The 22,101-nt window shown below is 42.1% G+C and overlaps 1 protein-coding gene across 5 annotated transcripts in view; it reads left to right on the plus strand.

The window, feature by feature from the left end:
- The window catches only part of pgm3 (phosphoglucomutase 3), a 50,331-nt gene extending 28,933 nt beyond the window's left edge, over window positions 1-21,398 (plus strand). For all 5 annotated transcript variants that reach the window (XM_072265890.1, XM_072265893.1, XM_072265889.1 and 2 more), the window contains 8 exons: window positions 1,036-1,231; window positions 3,198-3,355; window positions 9,025-9,108; window positions 10,985-11,083; window positions 12,362-12,469; window positions 14,332-14,454; window positions 18,768-18,938; window positions 19,897-21,398. In XM_072265890.1, the coding sequence (XP_072121991.1) occupies window positions 1,036-1,231; window positions 3,198-3,355; window positions 9,025-9,108; window positions 10,985-11,083; window positions 12,362-12,469; window positions 14,332-14,454; window positions 18,768-18,938; window positions 19,897-19,986 (1,029 nt within the window). In that variant the 3' untranslated portion in view covers window positions 19,987-21,398. The remainder of the gene's footprint in view (window positions 1-1,035; window positions 1,232-3,197; window positions 3,356-9,024; window positions 9,109-10,984; window positions 11,084-12,361; window positions 12,470-14,331; window positions 14,455-18,767; window positions 18,939-19,896) is intronic.
- Window positions 21,399-22,101: the final 703 nt, after the last annotated feature.

A 22,101-nucleotide genomic window follows, 5' to 3' on the forward strand; every position in this document is an offset into this window, starting at 1 on the left:
TCAGAATTTAAACCCCTATGATATTCTCAAAGTCCTCCCATGTATTCTTATGCCAAGCAGTGAAATGAAATCTAAAATTCCTGGCACGTCAGTAGTTTACAGTGATCCATTAATCAGACCTAGCAGAAGAATTTGGAAATAGCCAGGGTCCAAATGTGAAGGTCAGACTGGTGGGATAGCTCCTAGGGCAGCCACCCAATGGAAGTGATGAGATATAGCTGTTGAATACTGGGCCTAGTTTCACTCATATACTCAGTAGTCACTTTAATAGGTATATCTCACTAATGCGAATATCTAATCAGCCAATCATGTGACAGCAATCTATGCATAAAAGCATGCAGACATGGTCAAGAAGTTCAGTGTTGTTTAGACCAAACATCAGAATGGGGAAGAAATGTGATCTAAGTGACTTTGATCGTGGAGTAATTGTTGGTGCCAAATTGGGTGGTTTGAGTATCTCAGAAACTGCTGATCTCCAGGGGTTTTCATACAACAGTCTCTGGAGTTTACAGAGAATGGTGCAAAAAATGAAAACATTCTGTGAGCGGTAGTTTTGTGGGTAAAAACACCTTGTGAATGAGAGAGGCTAGAGGAGAATGGCCAGACTGGTTCAAGCTGACAGGAAGATGACAGTAACTCAAATAACAACCCAGTATAACAGTGGTGTGCAGAAGAGCATCTCTGGAAGCACAACATGTTGATCCTGGGCTACAGCAGCAGAAGACCACAAACGTACACTTTATTAGGTTCAGGAGGTACATAACGAAGTGGCCGAGTCAACTGCTTTTCCATACATGATGTAGATCCTGATAATTCTAGTTGTTTATTGGTCTAAATCTCAGACATTTAAAATATACTCAGGTGGAGAAAATATATGATTTACTAGGATATTCTGATGTGAAATCTGTCTCAAATATATATTTTTTAAACTTTATTTTTATTGTTTTGCCAATAACAGAACAAAGAAGATAAAAGCAAACTGATAGACAAGGGTCATCATAGGTGATGGTATATCTGTGTTTCATCTATCTACAGGTAAACTGTCATCCAGAAGAAATGAGAACGTTGAATGTAGATGGGGCAAATGGTATAGGTGCACTGAAACTCAAGGAGTTAGAGCCTTACCTTGAGGAAAAACTGAAAATAAAGTTATGTAATGATGGGACAACCGGTAAACTCAACCACCTCTGTGGAGCTGATTTTGTAAAAGTTCAACAAAAGCCACCTCAAGGCAAGTTTTTTTTTTAAAACACTTTATATACATTTCCAGCATGCACCATTCAATCCATCATGTTTTTAGCCATCAGCAATCAAAACTGCAGAGGGTGCATGTCGGAAATGAAACCAAAGTGGCGGCGTTACCCTGCAAGCCAGGTAGCATCTGTAGAGAGGGAGTGCGTAACACTTTAAAACACACCTGTGGAAGATCCAGATTGTGAAAAAGAGGAGTGGAGAGAACCTGAGATGGGATCTCTGTGGAACCATCTACTTAAAAGGCACAGGAAGATGAGTCTCTTTTGCCTGTTGCAGCTGTTTTCCCTGGTGTTTAGGGCAGCGAAGGCCCTCCATCTCTGGTGGCTTCCTCCTTCATGTCGTAGCTTCCAGGAAGATAAGTAGAGAAAGGAAAACAGCCAGAAGATAGCTATGAGATACAGAATATAGCAGCTTTCGTAAATCTGAAGTAAAGGAAGTCAGTTTATTGTCACATGCATATGTGCAATCACAGGCAAATAAGCAGCATTCACAAGAAAACCATAAATTGAGTATAAATAATAGACAGTCTTTACAAGAAAACACAATTATAACAAAACAAAGTCCCTTTTAGTGCAAAGTGTGTGCACAAGATGGTCAACAGATCAGTGGAGAGTGATAAACTGAGTTAACGTTACAGGCAGATTATCTTGCATCAGAACTGGTCAGTCCTCATGCAAATAAGAAAGGTTATTCAAAAATGGTTGAGTTCATTATACCTTCTAGTTATCCTCCTTCACCTCACCCCCCCCCCGCCCCACCTTTTTATTCTGGCATCTTCCCCTTCTTTTCCAGTCCTGAAGAAGGGTCTCCGCCTGAAACGTTCAACTGTTTATTCATTTCCATGGGTGCTGCCTGACCTGCTGAGTTCCTCCAGCATTTCGTGTGTGTTGCTTTGGATTTCCAGCATCTGCAGAATTTTCGCTACCACTGATGAAAGGCTTACAGCTTTACATGTAACAGGCTTTTCCCTGCTGCCTTAAGGAAGGGGACTATGGATAAACAGTTCCTTACAAGTGGTGTCACAGGTCAGGTCATAAAGACAGCCTTTGACCTTCATAAATCAGAGTATTGAGTACAGGAGTTGGGATGTTATGTTAAAGTTATGTAAGGTGTAGGCGAGGCCTAATTTGGAGTATTGTGTGCAGTTCTGGTCACCTGCTTACAAGAAAGAAATCAATAATATTGAAGACAAGGATTTTGCTGGGACTGAGGACCTGAGTTATAGGGAAAAGTTAAATATGTTAGGAATTTATGCCCTGGAGCATTGGAGAATGAGGGGAGATTTGATAGAGGTATACAAAATTATGAGGAGTGTAGTCAGGGTAAATGCAGGCAGGCTTTTTCCACTGAGGTTGTGTGAGACTAGAACTAGAGGCCATGGGTTAAGGGTGAAAGGTGAATGTTTAAGGGGAACATGAGGGGGAATTTCTTCACTCAGAGGTTGGTGAGACTAGAACAAGCGGCCAGTGCAAATGATGATGCAGATTCGATTCCGACATTTAAGCCAAGTTTGGATAGGCACGTGGACAGGACGTACATGGAGGGCTATGGTTCGGCAGTGGGTCGATGAGACGAGGCAGAATAATAGCTTGGCATGGACTTGATGGGCCGAGTGGCCTATTTCTGAGCTGCGGTACTTTAAGACTGTGACTCAATGGGTGCTGCTATGTTCCAGCTAACAGGTACTCACTTGTAAAAATGTATATCAGTAACTATTATATAAATTTCTCTCTCATTCTTTTGAAAAGGTGAATTCTTCACATTTAGAGTGGAAGTATTATTGTTATTTAGTTTTTGGTTCCAGTTATCATGAACTTGTGCTAACTGTTCTGTATGTTTCTGTCATAAGTGACCCCTAGATGACATAATTGAGAGAAGATGTTCTGTCTAATATCAGCTCAATCGCTAGAGAATGTTAACAGCTGTATTTCTAATTACTGCAGGCTTGGATATGAAGGCAAACGAACGCTGTTGCTCATTTGATGGTGATGCAGACAGAATTGTATACTACTATACTGATGAATCCAATCATTTCCACCTTCTCGATGGTGATAAGATTGCAATGTTAATTACTACATTTTTAAAAGAGCTTCTTACCAAGGTAAAACTTTTGGTCTATACCTTACAAAAACATTGATTCCATTAGGGAGAACAATCAGAAAAGTTGGGCTCTATTTCTCTGTTCTGTCCACAGATGTCGCCAGTGTCATATGTTAACAACATTTTCTGGTTTTACTTAAGATTTTCTGTGTCTGCAGTCCTTGTGGTTTTAATATTTACCTCATCTTTGTATATAAAGCTCAAGGCACAAAATTCTCTCCGTATTTGGGTGTTATTAATTCTGAAATCAGGCCTTATATTTACATGATTAATTCTTTAATTGGCCTATAGTTTATTAAACATGAGAACTAAATGCAGACAGAAAGCACTGCCTCACGTCACATTTGTATGAGGAGCAACTGAAAAAACAAGCGGCCGTGGGTGAATGGAAAAAATTCTGCATGATCTACGACAGACCTTGAAAGCTAAACAATTCCATCAAGAATGTGGGAAATGGAAAAAAAACTCACAGAATTACAGAAGAAATTAGTTTTGAAACCAGCGGAAGTTAACCCAGACACATGAGGCAAGAACAATAGCAGCAGGAGAGAGGAATGGAAGATCACTAACTGAAAAAGGAGCTGTTAGCTTAGTGGGGAGTGTGATGCTATTACAGCTCAGAGCGTCGGAGTTCAGAGTTCGATTCCGATGCTGTCTGTAAGGAGATTTCCTCCGGGTGCTCTGGTGTCCTCCCAACAGTCCAAAGGCATACTGGTTAGTAGGTGAATTGATCATTGTAAATTGTCCTGTAATTAATTAATGGGTGGGATGCTGGGCCTGTTCTGTGCTGTATCTCTAAATAAATACACTGCAGAACACTAAAAGGGCTGAATCTGCTAAGGAACTCTTAACTACAACACTAAGATAGAACCTGAGGTTTTTACCGACTTGAGGAAGGACAAACTGCAGCTGATGAAAACTGAGTTACATTTCTAAAGTCATTAGTAACGAGAGATTGGAAGCACATTTAATGTACAAACCTCCAGAATGCTTCACAGGTGTCAACAAATAAACTTTTCTATCAAAGGGTTCTCTTCAGAGTACAAGTTATCTCAGCACCAGCTTAACATGAAGGCATTATGGGACTTGTACTGTTTAGGTTCAGCCTTCATGCAGAGATGATGGTGGAAGAAAATATGGGTTCAGAGTGTAACATTATGGCATAAGTATTACACATCCTTTGTATCATTGTAAAGAAATATGTCACAATGTCATAAAGCTATAGGGAATTTGTGATGGGATAATGATGAGAAGCACTTGGCTCACTGTGATGATATAAGACATCGGCAAATCTGTGATAACACAAAGAGAATATTACAGGTTTGCCAAGGTGTGCTGTAGCAGATCTAATAACAGATATGCTGGCATCAAAGAGGGTCCAGAAGAGGTTCATGAAAATGACCCAAGGAATGAAAGGCTCTGGTATAACTATGATGTCTCTGGGCCTGTATTTGCCGGAGTTTAGAAGAATGAGGTGGGATCTTATTCAAACCTATTGGATATTGAAAGGTCTAGGTAGAACGGAGGTGAGAATGTTTCCAATAGTGGGCAAGCCTAGGACCACCTTTAAAACAGAGATGAGTAAGAAATTAGTTAGCCAGAGGGTGGTGAATTTGTGGAATTTGTTGCCATTGACAGCTGTGGAGGCCAATTCACTAGGTATATTTAAAGTGGAAGTCGACAGGTTCTTGCTTGGTAAGAGCGTCAAAGGTTATGGGGAGAAGGCAGGAAAATGGGGTTGAGATGGATAATAAATTAGCCATGATGGAATGGCGGAGCAGACTCGATAGGTTGCATGGCCTGATTCTGCTCTTGGATCTTGTGGAGTGAAGATCTGATTGTCAGTAATTTCATCCAAATAATTTGACAGTTCTTGAGAAGTGGACAAGGTCACCTGTTGTGATTTTTAGCCTCTTGAGTAATCCAGGCAAGGGACTTCCTGTGAAATTCTGTAAGGATATACAACTTAATTCATGATTTCAACTGGATTACAAGAACATCTGAGGAATTTGGAGAAATATCAAGGAAAACTACAAGAAAATATTGTCAAAGTAAGTGCAGAGGAAAGCAAACTGCAAGACAATTTCTGAAGTCATTGACCAAATGTTGAAGTTCAGCAAAGGAAAGACTAGAAGGAGTAGCAGATTGAATATTGGGGAGCCACCATGCAACTTCTAGAAAGGGACTCTGACCAGAACCGCCATTGCCGCCAGCTCATCGAGCACCAGTATTACACTGAAGATATTAGGCATTTAAAACTTACTCTTGTTCATGTCATAATCTAAGTTCTGGAACCACGAGGCAGACAAGCAAGAAATTCCCCAAGGTATTGGAAAGTACATTCCATTATTAGAGATAGTTGAGGAAGGCTGGCTTCCCTTACCAACAACCATAGTGCAGACCGCTGTCGTTGGAAAGAGAAAAGACGGCAGATCCAAGAACAATTGGTAAAACCAACATGAAGGGTTGAACAGGACCTCAGCTGAGTGTGTACAAAGCTAGTCAAGCATAGCACAGAATTGAAGGGTGGTTGAAGCTGCAATTAAGCCATCACTGGCCTTGGGACTGGCTACACTTAAATAATTATAATTTTATAAATAATTACTTTATCCTCCTTTCTACTATTTCCCTAGTCACACACAAACCCTTTTATACAGCTATTCTGATTTTCAAGCTATAAAAAGTGATATTTAGGCCAGTTATCTTCGTGAATGTGAGCATACATTCTTGCCTGTGTTATAAGTACATGGTTCATTATTTTAATGATCCAAAATGGCTGAATAGGTGTTTTAAGAATGACTTTCAAGTCATCCATGTACCCTTGTTGTAATTTCCATTTCATTTTTTCTGTTGCTCATTGCATTCATCCAAGCACATGCTCTGTTAAGTTGACCTCATAAATTCTATCTATTGTCCCAATTTCTTCTGTATTTCTAGTTAGTTCAGGGTGGGCTTTTGGAAGCCAAATTGACTAATAGTCTTGCTTTGATTGGATAAACATTTTGATCAAATTGAATGACTTGCAGTATATAAGAAGCTTTTCCACCATCTATACTTCACTGAGAATCATCACTTTGCCATGTTGGAGATGTCTGTGAGATCCCGAGGGTGATGCTGTCTGGAGTTTAGCTCCTGGTAGGGTCATCCATGGCGGTAAGGTCAAAGGGGAAGTTTCAGTCAAAAATGATCCAATCTGGACCTCAGTGGTGGAGTTGGCAGAGGGTAATGACACATCACAACAGCAGTAAAGACAGAGGAAGGCTGCAGCAGTGAAAGGTCACCAATTACCTTGCATACCGAGCCATTGGACCCTAACCCCAATCTGTCAAGGACCGTGCGGTGGCTGTCCGTGCATCACACTCCCTACATCAAATAAAGTCACGCACTGGCATCCATCAGTATTGGAATAACTCCTTAGGAGAACATCATGCTTGACTTGAGTGATTGCACTGTTGCTACTACTATAATGAGCAGGTGAGGGGTATAGTAGAACACTCTTCACCTGCCTACATTAATACCGTTCCAATTCTCAAGACGCTCAACACCATCCAGGACAAAGCAGCTGCCTGATTGGCACCCCATCCACCACACCGAATGTGCACTCCCTGCAGTGTATACCTTCTCCAAACAAGTCCACAGCCACGTTTGTCCAGCATTCCAGCAGCATTTATCAAACACTGGTACACTACAACCTGAAGGCACAGTGATGAAGGAGAGAAGCATTTTGAGATGGTGATGAAACATATCCACTCCTGCCTGAGAAGTGATTTGGATCCACTTCAATTTGCCTACTAAGAGCAACAGGTCCACAGCAGATGCCATTTCATTAACAAATTTCATTACACATGCTGGTGATAATAAACCTGATTCTGTTTTACTCAATCCTGGATCTTGACAGCAAAGATGCATATTCCGGGATGTTCTTTATTGACTACAGCTCAGCATTCAATACCATCATTCCATCTACATTCTCAACCCTCACGGTCTTAAACTAAAGGGAAAACTTCATTCAATTTCACTTGCCCTTCCCACAATCTATGAACTTGCTTTCAAGGACTCTTGATCGGATGTTCTCAATATTTATTGCTTATTTATTATTTATTATTATTATTTCTGTTGTATTTGCACAGTTTATTGTCTTTTGCACAATGGTTGGATGCCCAAGTTGGTGCAGTCGTTTATTATTTCTGTTATGGTTGTTATTCTTTTATGGATTTATTGAGTATGCCCACAAGAAGATTAATCTCAGGGTTGTATATAGAAACATAGAAAACATACAGCACAATACAGGCCATTCAGCCCACAAAGCTGTGCCGAACATGTCCCTACCTTAGAACTACCTAGGCTTACCCATAGCCCTCTATTTTACTAAGCTCCATGAAGCTATCCAGGAGTCTCTTAAAAGACCCTATCGTTTCCGCCTCCGGCAGCCCATTCCACGCACTCACCACGCTCTGTTTTAATTAACTTATCCCTGACATCTCCTCCGTACCTACTTTCAAGCACCTTAAAACTATGCCCTCTCGTGCTAGCCATTTCAGCCCTGGGGAAAAGCCTCTGACTATCCACACGATCAATGCCCCTCATCATCTTATACACCTCTATCAGGTTACCTCTCATCCTCCGTTGCTCCAAGGAAAAAAGGCGGAGTTCACTCAACCTATTCTCATAAGGCATGCTTCCCAATCCAGGCAACATCCTTGTAATTCTCCTCTGCGCCCTTTCTATGGCTTCCACATCCTTCCTACAGTGAAGCAACCAGAACTGAGCACTACTCCAAGTGGGGTCTGACCAGGGTCCTATATAGCTGCAACATTACCTCTCGGGTCTTAAACTCGCTCCCGTGATTGATGAAGGCCAATGCACTGTATGCCTTGTTAACCACAGAGCCAACCTGTGTAGCAACTTTGAGTGTCCTATGGACTCGGACCCCAAGATTTCGCTGATCCTCCACACTGCCAAGAGTCTTACCATTAACACTATATTCTGTCATAATATTTGACCTACCAAAATGAACCACCTCACACTTATCTGGTATTGAACTCCATCTGCCACTTCTCAGCCCAGTTCTGCATCCTATCAATGTCCCGTTGTGACATATATGTACTTTGATAATAAATTTACTTTGATGTTATTGGATTTAGGAATGTATCAACAGTTCTTCAATATTGCTGGTTGTAAGTCTTAGGTCTCCCCATTCTAGAGCACCAGGAGCACCTTCACCAAGAGGGGCAGCAGTACTCAAGAAACACTGCATGTTCCCAAAGGGTTTCAGATGCTGGAAACTAAACTTGTTTCAAATTAACTTCCAGTCAGATTAATTCTTCAGAGAATGACAAATGAAATTACTTTGGGAAGAATTAGAGTGAAGCATTTTGTGATTTGTCAAACCTCACTCGAGGACAGCTACTGCCAAAAATACCTCCTATGTCCTAGTAGTTATGAGTGACTTCAGCGAAGTAAATGCAAGCTAAGATTCTTGTGTTATTGAATTCACTCCTGAATGAAACAGAGGTAGGGTCTTGAGGGAGTGAGTTAGTTCCATTCAGATTAGGTGCAGGTTTTGATGAACCCTTAATTTTGTTGAAAACAATTGAAGTTCAGTTTAATTTGTCAAAATTAATGTCTACAGACCAGACAATGAATTTTAGTTGTTTTCTTCTTTCTTAGGCAGATTTAGACCTTCACATAGAAGTGGTACAGACTGCCTATGCAAATGGGAGCTCAACGAGATACATTGAAGAAGTTATGAAGGTAATAAAGTTCTGAGATTGGATTCTTCCTCAACCCTTACTACTTTTAAAAATTACTTATAATGGTGACATAGTGTTTCACTATGGGTGTCCAATCCCGATACACTTCTATCACCCTTCAGGAAGGCCTTAAAGCTCTCCATTTCTTTTGAGACAACAGTCCTAACCAGTTCACTTTCAACACGACCCTCCTCCGTCTGCAGAACTAGTCCTCGCACTCAACAATTTCTCTTTTGACTCCTCCAACTTTCTCCAAACCCACATGGACCCAGCTATGCCTGTCCATCTGGAACAATCCATGTTCTAAGCTTTCCCTGGTAATGCTCCCAAACTCTGCACTATACTGACAACTACATTAGCGCTGCTTCATGCACCTATGCTGAGCTCGTCAATTTCATCAACTACAACTTTGCCTCCAACTTCTACACTGCCCTCAAACTTACTTGGTCCTCCTCTGATACCTTCCCCCTTTCTCAATCTCTCTGGCTCTCACAACTACCTTAACTATACCTCTTCCCACCTTGTCATTTGTAAAAATGCTATTCCCTTTTCTCAGTTCCTTTGTCCCTGCCGCATCTGTTCTCAGCATGAGGCTTTCCATTCCAGAACATCTGAGATCTCGTCCTCCTTCAAAAAGTAGGGTTTCCCTTCCTCTACCAATGACGTTTTCCTACTTGCATCTCTTCCATTTCCTGGGCATCCTCGCTCACCCCAACTTCCTGCTGCCATAACAGTAATAGAGTTCCTTTTGTCCCTACCTACCACCCCATGAACACTGAGTACATAATTCACCATAACTTTCACTGTCTTCTATGAGATCCTACTGCTAAAGACATCTTTACCTCATCCTCTTTTCCCCCCCCCCCCCATATTCCTGCTTTCCACAGGAATCACGCGCTCTGTGATTCCTTTATCCATTCATCCCTCCCCACTGATCTCCCTCCTGGACAATCAGGACAAGTGCTACAGCTTCCCCTTCATCTTCTCCCTCAACACCATTCGAGGCCCTAAACAGTCCATCCAGGTAAGACGATTTACCTGCAAGTCTGTTAGGGTTATCTGTTGTCTCTGGCGCACTTGGTGCGGCAGCGTCTACATCAGTGAGACCCAATGTAGATTGGGGGACAGCTTTGCTGAGCACCTTCGTTCCATCCGCAACTGGCACAACTTGCTGGTGGCCAACCGTTTTAATCCCATCGGAAACGTCGATCCATGGGCTCCTCTGTTGCTGTGATGAAGCCAATCTCAGTCTGGAGACGTAACACTTCATTTTCCGTTTGGGTAGTCGCCAACCTGACAGCATGAACATCGACTTCTCCAACTTCTGGTAATTTCTGCCCCCTCCCCCCTCTCTCTGTTTCAATTCTCCATTCCGGCTCCCATCTTATCCCTTCTCTCTTCTTGGCCTGCCTGTCACCTCCTCCTGGTGTCCCTCCTCTCCTTTCTCCAACAGTTCATTCTCCTCTCCTGTCAGATTCCTCCTTTTCCTTTTCTACCGATCGCCTCCCAGCTTCTCACTTCATGCGAAGGGGGTGGGGGGATGAGAATTGAGAGTAAATTGGGATTGGTGTAAATGGGTTCCTGCAGGTCAGAGAGCACAGGAACCTGTTTCCTTGCATGGATCTACAAACAATTCAGTAACATCACTTTAATGTGTAATTTTATCAAAAAATCAGACAAAAGCAGAGCAAATCAAGCGGACACACACAGAATGCTGGAGGAGCTCAGCAGGTCAGGCAGACTCTGGAAAAGCCAATGCTTTGGGCCAAGACCCTTCTTCAGGACATATCTAGTTAAGAATGATCACTATCACGTGATGGATTTAGAAGAGCTTTCTCTTTGCTGATTTTTAATGTGTATGCTTGTGTTTTTCTTAGGTTCCTGTACACTGTGTGAATACAGGTGTGAAATTTTTGCATCATAAAGCGCAGGAATTTGACATTGGTGTTTACTTTGAAGCAAATGGCCACGGCACTGTAAGTGATCAGAAAGCTCATCTCCATTGTGCCAGTGTACATAACTTGCAAGATATTTGGAACTGAGAAACTTGCGTTATACAACAGGCCTAATTTATGACTTAAAAAAAAACCATATTTCAAATTCTGGCAAATATGACAGAGTGATACATTGCACAGAATGGTAATTACACATTTACATATTTCAATAAATGAAATCATGGGACTAGTCTCGTCTCTTCTGACAATTTTATGCTAAGAGAAAGGTTTATGGTCAGGTGAGAAGGTTAAGAAAATTTGGCTGTCCAATGTCCACAGTAGAATGTTACAATATTCCATAGTACTTACAAAGAGAATAATTTCCATTTTATTTTAATTTGTGCTTGCTGTGATATGAAAAACACTTCTTGCTTCCTGCACAGAATATTTTAACTATGTTGGTAAACCTCAAAGCATCAGATGATAATAAACCTTGAATATTCACTATTGATAGGCTAGACTTGCTGAGAGTAATAGTAGATTTGTGCAAAAGCGTGTTTAACCCCAGTGGAATTAATCCCATTAAAACTGCCGCTGTTAGTAAGGAGATTGTGAGAGTTTCCTCCGGGTGCTCCAATTCCCTTACACAATCCGAAGAGGCACCGGTTGGTAGGGTAATTGCTCATTGTAAATTGTCCCATGATTAAGCTAGGGTTAAACTGGGGGAAAGCTGGGCAGTGTGGCTCCAAGGGCCAGAATGGCCTATTCCACACTGTATCTCAATAAATAAATGAATAAACAAATACATAGAAAAGCTGCCATTTGGAATACCCGAATAACATTATAGATTATAAAAGCATAAACACAGGAGATTCTGCAGATGCTGGAAATCCAGAATAATACACACAAAATGCTGGAGGCTCTCAGCAAGTCAGGAGTCATCTATTGAGAGGAATATACAGTCGATGTTTTTGGCCAAGATCTTTAGTCTCTGCCCGAAACATCAGCTCTTTTTATTGCTCTACATCGATGCTACCTGACCAGCATTTTGTGTGTGGTACTCAAGTTATAAAAGCAAATGTGTTCTTTTGTTAAATCAAAAATAACATTGCAAATTACATACTCTAACTCAGTCCATCACAAAGTGGAATTATGCATTTGGGAAGTAAATAAGGTATCCTGGCACTAGAATGGAGTGTTATAGTCTGCCTAATGGAAAGGATAGATTTAAAATGTTGTACCTGGAATTGAAAGTGACAGTTTCAGCAGAACCACATCAAGCAAATCTGCAACGTCCTGTCTTCTTTATCCCTGCTTAAGGTCCTCTTCAGTAAGACAGCTGAGAACAAAATCAGACAGATGGCCCAAGAGAAAAGCCAAAACAATGCAGCTAAAATGCTTGAAAATACCATGGACCTAATTAACCAGGTATGTAAAAACTCAGTAATGAAATAGGTTGTGAATTGTTAAATGGCTAATCCCTTAACACGAGGAAATCTGCAGATGCAGATTTCGTGTATGTGTCCGGTGATCCTGATGGAGTGAGAACAGATGTGCGTGAAATGGGAGAGATGCGTTTGAGAGCAGAGTTGATGGTGGAGGAAGGGAAGCCCCTTTCTTTAAAAAAGGAGGACATCTCCTTTGTCCTGGAATGAAAAGCCTCATCCTGAGAGCAGATGTGGTGGAGACGGAGGAATTGCAAGAAGGGGCCTCTTACTCCATCCTCCCGCCACCCCACTAGGAATAGGGTTCCCCTGGTCCTCACCTACCACCCCACCAGCCTCCAAGTCCAACATATAATTCACTGTAACTTCCGCCGCCTCCAATGAGATCCCACCACTAAGCACATCTCCCCCCCCACCCCCCGCTTTCCGCAGGGATCGCTCCCTACGCGACTCCCTTGTCCATTTGTCCCCCCCATCCCTCCCCACCGATCTCCCTCCTAGCACTTATCCTTGTAAGCTGCACAAGTGCTACAAATGCCCTTACACTTCCTCCCTTACCACCATTCAGAGCCCCAGACAGTCCTTCCAGGTGAGGCGACACTTCACCTGTGAGTCGGCTGGGGTGATATACTGCGTCCGGTGTTCCTGATGCGGCATTCTATATATTGGCGAGACCCGACGCAGACTGGGAGACTGCTTTGCTGAACATCTACGCTCTGTCCGCCAGAGAAAGCAGGATCTCCCAGTAGCCACACATTTTAATTCCACATCCCATTCCCATTCTGACATGTCTATCCACGGCCTCCTCTACTGTAAAGATGAAGCCACACTCAGGTTGGAGGAACAACACCTTATATTCCGTCTGGGTAGCCTCCAACCTGATGGCATGAACGTCGACTTCTCTAACTTCCGCTAAGGCCCCACCTCCCCCTCGTACCCCATCTGTTATTTATTTATTATTATTATTAGCTTTTTTCTTTTTTCTCTCTCTCCTTTTTCTTCCTTTATTCCTCTCACTATACCCCTTTCCCATCCCCTGGGTTCTCTCCCCCACCCCCTTTTTCTTTCTTCCCGGACCTCCTGTCCCATGATCCTCTCATATCCCTTTTGCCAATCACCTGTCCAGCTCTTGGCTCCATCTGTCCCCCTCCTGTCTTCTCCTATCATTTTGGATCCCCCCTCCCCCTCCCCCTCCAACTTTCAAATCTCTTACTCACTCTTCCTTCGGTTAGTCCTGATGAAGGGTCTCGGCCTGAAACGTCGACTATACCTCTTTCTAGAGATGCTGCCTGACCTGCTGCGTTCACCAGCAACTTTGATGTGTGTGGCTAATCCCTTAATTCATATCAAGCTATAGATGAAAGGAATTGAAAAGGAGCCCAGACTGACTTGTCTCCTCGATGTACGGAAGCTGCCAGCAGTCACTCACAGCAGCCTAACAGGGAGCTCGGGATGGTGACCAGCTTCTGGAGGTGTTCATTGGATAGGTGGTCTTGTGGAACGAATCATGGTTGCAGCACAGGAAGGGGTCATTTGTGTCATTTTATCTGCTAAGTCTCGAGCAGAACAGCCGTGTACCAGAGCACGTGTCTGTTTCACCCATCAGCCCATTTTATACAGTCTTGCAAATTTCCACTCGTGTATATATCCGCTTTGTTCATGGTCATAATGAGCCTTCTTCCACCAAGTAGTACAAGCAGAATTGACCTGTTTCAGCCAAGTCTCTCTTCCTGATGCAAAGTGCGAAAAGATATAAAATGGCTTTGCTTGGGAAGATCTACCTTGGTATTTGAAGACTTCAGCCTTTAGTCTATGAAGTGCACTTATTAATATTATTAATTACAGACAGTTGGTGATGCCATATCAGACCTGTTGATAATAGAGGCCATCCTGTCCATCAAAGGTTTAACGATTCTGCAGTGGGATTGCATTTATACTGACCTTCCTAACAGACAATTGAAAGTAAAGGTGAGCCCATGCTTTGCACTATATTAATTTAATAGATCAGGGGTTTTGAAGGGTTGTGCGAATATGGGGACAAAGGAGTTCAGGGTATCTAGTGAGGTTCAGTGGCAGCACTTTTGGATCCTGATACCAACAGTGTGGCTGCGGGGCTTGGAAACTGGAGAGCATGAACTGGGCTGACACTTCACTTCAGAGGCAATGTCACACCACTGGAGATGTGACCTCTCAGGAGGCACTTAATGACTGCTTTCTGATGGTAAGGATCTCACTTCACTTTGTTGTTTCAGATTATTTAGTTGTTACCTCTTTTCCATGAGAAACATGGTGCACAAATTTTCAGAAGCTCACTGCACCATTACAGTAAATTAGCTTTACAAATGACTCGATGGGCCAAATGACCTAATTCTACTCCTATAGTCTTATCTGGGATGTCAGGAACTGATCCAGGGTTTGAGCATTGCTAAATGTGGCACGGTAGTGTAGTGGTTAGCACAACACTTTACAGTACAGGTGACCTGGGTTCCGTTCCCACTGCTGCCTGTAAGCAGTTTGTTCGTTCTCCTCAAGACCACGCGAGTTTCCTCCGGGTGCTCCGGTTTCCTCCCACAGTCCGAAGACCCACCGTTTGGTAGGTTAATTGGTCATTGTAAATTGTCCTGTGATTAGGCTGGGATTAAATTGGAGGATTGCTGGGCGGAGCAGCTGTAAAGCTCAATAAATAAATAAATATCTGTAGTCATAGGTCAATCCATGTTTCCAAGGAAGGTGATGGGTGTCAGGGGAAGCTGGTGTGTTTAACTGCAAACAGAAACAAGAGGAAAGCAGGTGAACAATAGAGAAGAGAAACATATCTGAGAGGGCGTAGCAGGGATTCTTCATGGTGGCTATTTCTGAATTAAACTGGTATGCAAAAGCAAGTTTTCCTTCTATATATCTGCTTAGCTAGGACCACAGAGAAGACAGGCAGGGTAGTTGAATGATCCTCTTGCAGGGGGACCTCCAGTGTCCCTGACCACCACAACTGTGACAAGTGCATCCAGCTGCAGCTTCTAACAAACTGCATTGAAGGTTTGGAGCTGGAACTGGATGGACTCTGGATCATTCAGGAGGCTGAGGGTCTGATAGAGAGGTCGTTACACCCAAGGTGCAGGAAACAGGAGACTGTGTGACAGTCAGGAAGTGGAAAGGGGTTATGAAGCCAGTGTACCTGTGGCCATCCCCCTCAACAATAGGTGTATCACGTTGGATACTGTTGGGAGGGAGGGAGGCGGGGATTGAGAGATGACCTAACAGAGGAAAGTCACAGTGGTCAAGTCTCTGGCACTGAGTCTGCCTCTGTGACTTAGAAGGGAAAGGGGGAAGAAGAGGTACACTGTGGTGATCAGGGATTCATTAGTTAGGGGATCGGATAGGAGGTTCCATGGGTGAGAACGAGATTCCCGGATGGTGTGTTGCTGGGGTCTGGGATATCTCGGATTGTGTCCTCAGCATTCTTAAGTGGGAGGGTGAACAGCCGGAAGTCATGGTCCATGACGTGGATGGGACAAGTGACTAGGTTCTGCATGGGGATTTCAGGGAGTTGGGTGCGAAGTTAAAAGGCAGGACCCCAAGGTTGTGAATGCAGAATTGCTACCCATGCCACGGGCTAGTGAGGCCAGAACAGGGAAGTTTAATACATGGCTAAGGAGTTGGTGTAGGAAGGAGGACACAAAAGTTTTGGTTCACTGGGCTCTCTTCGAGGGAAGATGGGACCTGTGCAGAAAGGACGGTTTGCACTGAACTGGAGAGGGACTAAGGTCCCAGCGGGAAGGTTTGTTAATGCTGCATGGTGGGGTTTAAACTAGAACTGCAGGGGGTTGGGAACCGGAGTGCCAGAACAGTTAGTGGAGGCAGATGTTGGTAAGACCTCAGACCAAGTTAGGAATCTAAAGGTTGAGCATGGTGTGACAAAATCAAAAAGGGTGACTATAGGATTGAAGGTGCATCTGAATGCGTGCAGTATTCGGAATAAGGTACAGTAGATGAACTTGCAGCACAGTTGCAGGTTGGCAGGTACAATGGTGCTAGAAAGTTTGTGAACCCTGTAGAATTTTCTGTTCCTGCATAAATTTGACCCAAAATGTGATCAGTTCTTCATGCAAGTCCTAAAACTAGTTCAAGAACCCAATTAAATAAATAACACAAAAACCATTATACTTGTTCATTTATTTATTGAGAAAAATAATCCAATATTACATGTATTGGTTGGAAAAAGTATGTGAACCTCTGGGGTAACGCCTTCTACAAAAGCTATTTGGAGTCAGGTGTTCCTAACAATGAGATTGGAGGTGTGTGTTGTAGACGCCCTACCCAATCAAAAAGACACACCGTCAGATCATGGACAGAGCCTGCTCTTCTCAAGAAAGATCTGTTTATGTGCACCATGCCTCGATCAGAACAACTTTCAGAGGATCTTAGAAGAAAAATTGTAGAGGTGCTTGAAGCTGGAAAAGGCTACAGAAGCATTTCTAAAGATCTGAGTGTTCACAGTAAGAGAAATTGTCTACAAATGGAGGAAACTCAGTACTGTTCCTACTCTCCCTAGGAGTGGGCACCCTGCAAAGATCACACCACAAGCACAACGTGCAATGCTGAAGGAGGTGAAAAAGAACCCAAGGGTAACAGCAAAAGACCTACAGAAATTTCAAGAACATGCTGAAGTGTCTGTTCATCTGTCCACTATAGGAAAGACACTGAACAAGAATGGTGTTTGTGGAAGGACACCACGGAGGAAACTACTGCTCTCCAAAAAAAACATTACTACACGGCTCTAGTTTGCAAAAGACCACCTGCATGTTCTACCGTCCTTCTGGGACAATGTTCTGTGGACAGGTGACACAAAAGTTGAACTTTTTGGCAGAAATGCACATTGCTATGTTTGGAGAAAAATACCAAAACCTCATCCCAACTGTGAAGCATGGTGGAAACATCATGGTTTGGGGCTACTTTGCTACCTCAGGGCCTGGACAGCTTACAATCGTTGAGAGAGCAATGAATTCAAAATTATATCAAGACGTTTCACAGGAGAATGTCAGGGTAGCAGGTCATTACCTGAAACTTAATAGAAGTTGGATAATGCAACAAAACAATGATCTGAAAGACAAGAGTAAATCAACAACAGATTGGTTTAAAAAGAAGAAAATTCATGTTTTGGAATGGCTGAGTCAAAGTCCTGACCTTAGTCCTATAGAAATGTTGTGGAAGACCTGAAGCAAGCAGTTCATGTAAGGAAGCCCACCAACATCCCACAGTTGATGTAGTTGCATAAGGAGGGATGGCCTAAAATTCCCCCATGCTGATGTGCGGGACTAATCAACAATTACGTTCGGTTGAAGTTATTGCTGTACAACGGGATCACACCAGTTACTGAAAGCAAAGGTTCACATACTTTTTCCAACAAATATATGTAATATTGGATAATTTTTCTTAAAAAAATAAATGAACAAATATAATTTTTTTGTTATTTAATTAGGTTCTCCATCTAGTTTTAGGACGCGTGAAATCTGATCACGTTTTAGGTCATATTTATGCAGAAATAAAGAAAATTCTACGGGGTTTACAAAGTTTCTAGCACCACTGATGTTGTGGGCATCACTGAACCATGGCTGAAACATTATAGATGGGAGCTTAATGTCCAATGATACATATTGTATTGAAAAGATGGGCAGTAAGACAGAGGGGGTGGTGTTGCTCTTTGGTTTAAAAAAAATGAATACAAATTATTAGGAAGATGTGACATGGGGTCAGAAGGAGTTGAACCATTGTAGATAGAGCTAGTGAACTGCAAGGGTAGAAGGACCCTGATGGGGATTGTATACAGACAATTCCCATCAGGACAGACAACAGTTCATACAGTATTGCACCCCCCCCCCCCCCCCAACTTTGGTATGGCAATGAAGGATCAGCCTAGAATCATGTGCTCAGGTATTGCAATCTGCTCCTGAGTCTCACAACTACTGCTGAGCCAAGCTGAGCAGTTTGTTCTGTAAAGACTTTATATGCTGTATTATGGGCTGCTGTAAACATCTATCTTCAGATTGCTATAACAATGTTGACAATAAAAGAATGCAAGAAGTAACTCGTTCAAAAATGATCAGAGTTTTTGTATCACACCTTAGTCAAAGCTCAGTTAGTTTCCTTAACTTGGAGCCTTGTTTTCCACTGAGGTTTGGCCACAAGTTGCAAGTGGGAGTCTTTCTTCCCCCTGCCCCCCTCCAACCACATTGCTGTTAAATTCCCACATTCCAAACGCTGCTGTGTGTTTTGCCTTGTGCTAGGTATTGGATCGACAAATGATTACCACCGTGGATGCTGGAAGAAGAGCATTGTCGCCTCCAGGGCTGCAGCAAAACATTAATGCTCTGATGAACTGCAATCTGTCGCGAGCCTTTGTGCGGCCATCAGGTACAGAGGATGTGGTCAGAGTATATGCTGAAGCTGATACTCAGGTAGGTAGCTCCAATGCAAAGGGTAGTAGAATTGGATGAAAATTAGTGATCTCATTCTACCATTTTACTGGGGTTCTCTTTTACCTAGTTCGTGTAACCAGTTCCCCACGCAGATCTGGAAGAAGCGTTCCTACAAGTCATATTTGGACTTCATTTAGGTTTGATATCTGGGGCACAGCATTAATTGTGACTGAGATAGGTTCTCCTAAATTCGGGTAGGAACATGAAGCATTCAGACTATCTGAACGAAATGTCTATCCATAAATCAGGTAAATTTAGAGCAGCCTCAAGTCAACAGTTTTTGCAATTAGTGAACTGTTAAGATTGTCAGTACTTTGTGAAAGCTGTCTGTAAGTACCAACCTGAATCCATTATTCATTGTACAATCCTGAGCAGAGATTTGATTTATCAAATGAAGCCTCCGAGTGATTCTTCTATATTGGAAAAGTAGGATTTAAGAAACAGCTACTAGCAGAAACCTTATAGAACTCATCACCCTTAGCGAAGATCAGACTGGAACTGAACACATAAAGTAATTATCTCACTACTTGCTGTATTTGTCTGACTGTGAACTTGAACTAGCAGTCAAATTAAGATCGCAGGTGGTCTTTTACCATGGAACGGTGTGCTCTGGATCCCTCTACCAACCACTTGGCCCAACCATTAATAATGCCTGGATGAATGGAAGGAATTTCTATTGGATGGAATGCCATTCTTTTGAATGTCAGAATAAAGTAAATAGCTTTTCTTCATAGAATAATTCCATCTCATAATCGAAGTTTAGCTGCAGAAGCACCATTGAATTTGAGTATGATTGCTGTGGAGTGTACCCAATTGTATTTAAATGTACTAAAGATAATTCTCCACTTCACTGTCGGTGACTTGTTGCTCAGTATGAAGTAAGCGTTCTAAATTGAATAATATTTCTCACATGCTTATAAAGTATAATTTATTGCAGGCAAATGCAGACACTTTGGCGTATGAAGTGAGCCTCTTGGTGTACAAAATGGCTGGAGGAGTGGGAGAGGAACCCAAATTGCCGCATTAAGAGAAAGCTATGAAGTGGTTTTGTATTGCACGGTCCAGTGCAACTCTATATTAACACTACATCTAGGTACTGGTGGTGGTTGATAAGAATTCCTGATACCTTTCAAAACTAAATTTGCAGATTCTGTTTATTACAGAATAGTATTAGAGCTCTCATTTAAAAAAAAATCCTAATTACAAATGTCTGGATGTAAAAATACAGCAAGGGAATAAGTCTAAAATTCACCAAGCTTCTACTTACAGAGTGTACTTCCATTCTCCAAACCGGTAGCTTAAGGATTGAGGGAAGTCAGAATGAAATGTGAATAGCTACTTGATGCTCACAAGATAATATTTAAAGTTTTCTTTTAATTAGGTGGAAGAAAGTTATAAAACTTGGTTTACTATTGTAGGGATACTATGGCTCTCAGTGAAAGAACACACTTGTATACCATATGTCGATTTCTAAATTCAGAAATCACATTAGATTTATTTTGATAGTTAAATGTGTGTGTGTATATGTAGTAAAATTGCCATAAGGAAGGTGTTGTGGGTGGGCAGAAGCACAAACTAAAAGTAATTGAGTATATTGCAAACTAGTTACCATGTAAACTATTTCTGCCTTATTTTTACTCCCTTGCTCTCAAATGAATGGGTTATTAAAAATGGACTAAAGCTGTAAGTTGGGTACTAGTTTACCTTAATTATAGGGTGCCTTTTCTGAAAATAATTGCTCTCATTTCTGCCTCTAAATATTTATTTTCGAACAAGTAGACAAACCATTTGCAAGCTCAGAATGATTGCAAAGCAACTTAACAGTTAGCTAGATGCTGGTACAATTCAGGGTGTCGGAGTTGGGATTTCAGTTCAAATGTCCTTCCTGTGGAATGAGTGGTTTTCTCCAGATCCTCCAGTTTCCACCGACAGTCCAAAGCAGTCATTATAAATTGTCCCGTGATTAGTTTAGGGTGTTTAATTGAGGGTTGCTGGGTAGTGTGGTTCAAAGGACCGGAAAGCCCTATTCCACACGGTATCGCTAAATAAAATAAACGATGTTGCTAGAGTTCTTTAATAAATGTAATCATGCTGTGATTAAAGTAATTTTCCTACCCCATGGGAATTTTTTTGCTCAGTTATCATGAAAGCTTTTGATTTCCTTAGATCTTGTTATTCTAAACCTCACAAAATCAAAACAGCTTTTGGAGTAAATCACCATTGAACTCAACATTTTTTAATAACGTGGTTTAACTGAATAAAGCCATCACTTTTCCATGGTGGCTCTCAGTTGGTGTTCATTTAGTGAGAGATTACAAATGAAGATTTTATAGTTCCTCATCAAGCTGCTGTAATAAAGATTAAGTGTAATTCTGTCTTCTTATGTTTGTAATGAAGTTGTGTGTTCTGCAAAAAATAAACATTAATAATTTTACCTTATTCTGTGTAATTGCCTCAATTAAATGTCTTTAAAATAATGGCTGTGAATTTCTCTGCAACAGGATATGGCTGTCCACAAGACCAAAAGGAGTTGGGTCTGACTTTGTCTTGATCTTTACTGCAGTAGTCCATCAAAACTACATAGCCCTCAGTTTACACTGTGCTCAAGTTATCTGAAGTTACAGGGATACTTCAGGTCTGTCCTCTGAATCACCAAAGCTATATATTGTTCACCACCTGAATTGGCAGCTTCTTGACATTTTTGCAGCTCTTTGATCTCTTCTGTAGAAGCACATCTCTGCTTGCACAGATTACAATACACAAAGGCATTAGTTTGTGATTGTGAGTTGGTGTTGTAGTGTTACACACAAATGCTGGAGGAACTCAGCAGGCCAGGCAGCATCTATGGAAAAGAGTAACCAGTTGATGTTTTGGGCCGAGGCCCTTCATCAGGACTGGAAAAGAGATTAGTCAGAGTAAGAGAGGTGGTAGGTGAAACAGAGGGGGGAGAGATGAAGGAAGGAGCTGGGAAGTCAATTGATGAAAGGGCTGGAGAAAGGAGAAATCTGATAGCAGAGGCTAGGAGGCCATAGAAGAAAGGGAAGGGGGAGGAGCACCAAAGGGAGGTGATGGGCAGATAAGGTGAGAATGAATTGGGAATGGTGGGGGAGGGGGGGGGAATTACCAGAAGTTTGAGAAATCG

The sequence above is a fragment of the Mobula birostris genome, chromosome 8, assembly GCF_030028105.1.
Source record: "Mobula birostris isolate sMobBir1 chromosome 8, sMobBir1.hap1, whole genome shotgun sequence".
Lineage (NCBI taxonomy): Eukaryota > Metazoa > Chordata > Chondrichthyes > Myliobatiformes > Myliobatidae > Mobula > Mobula birostris.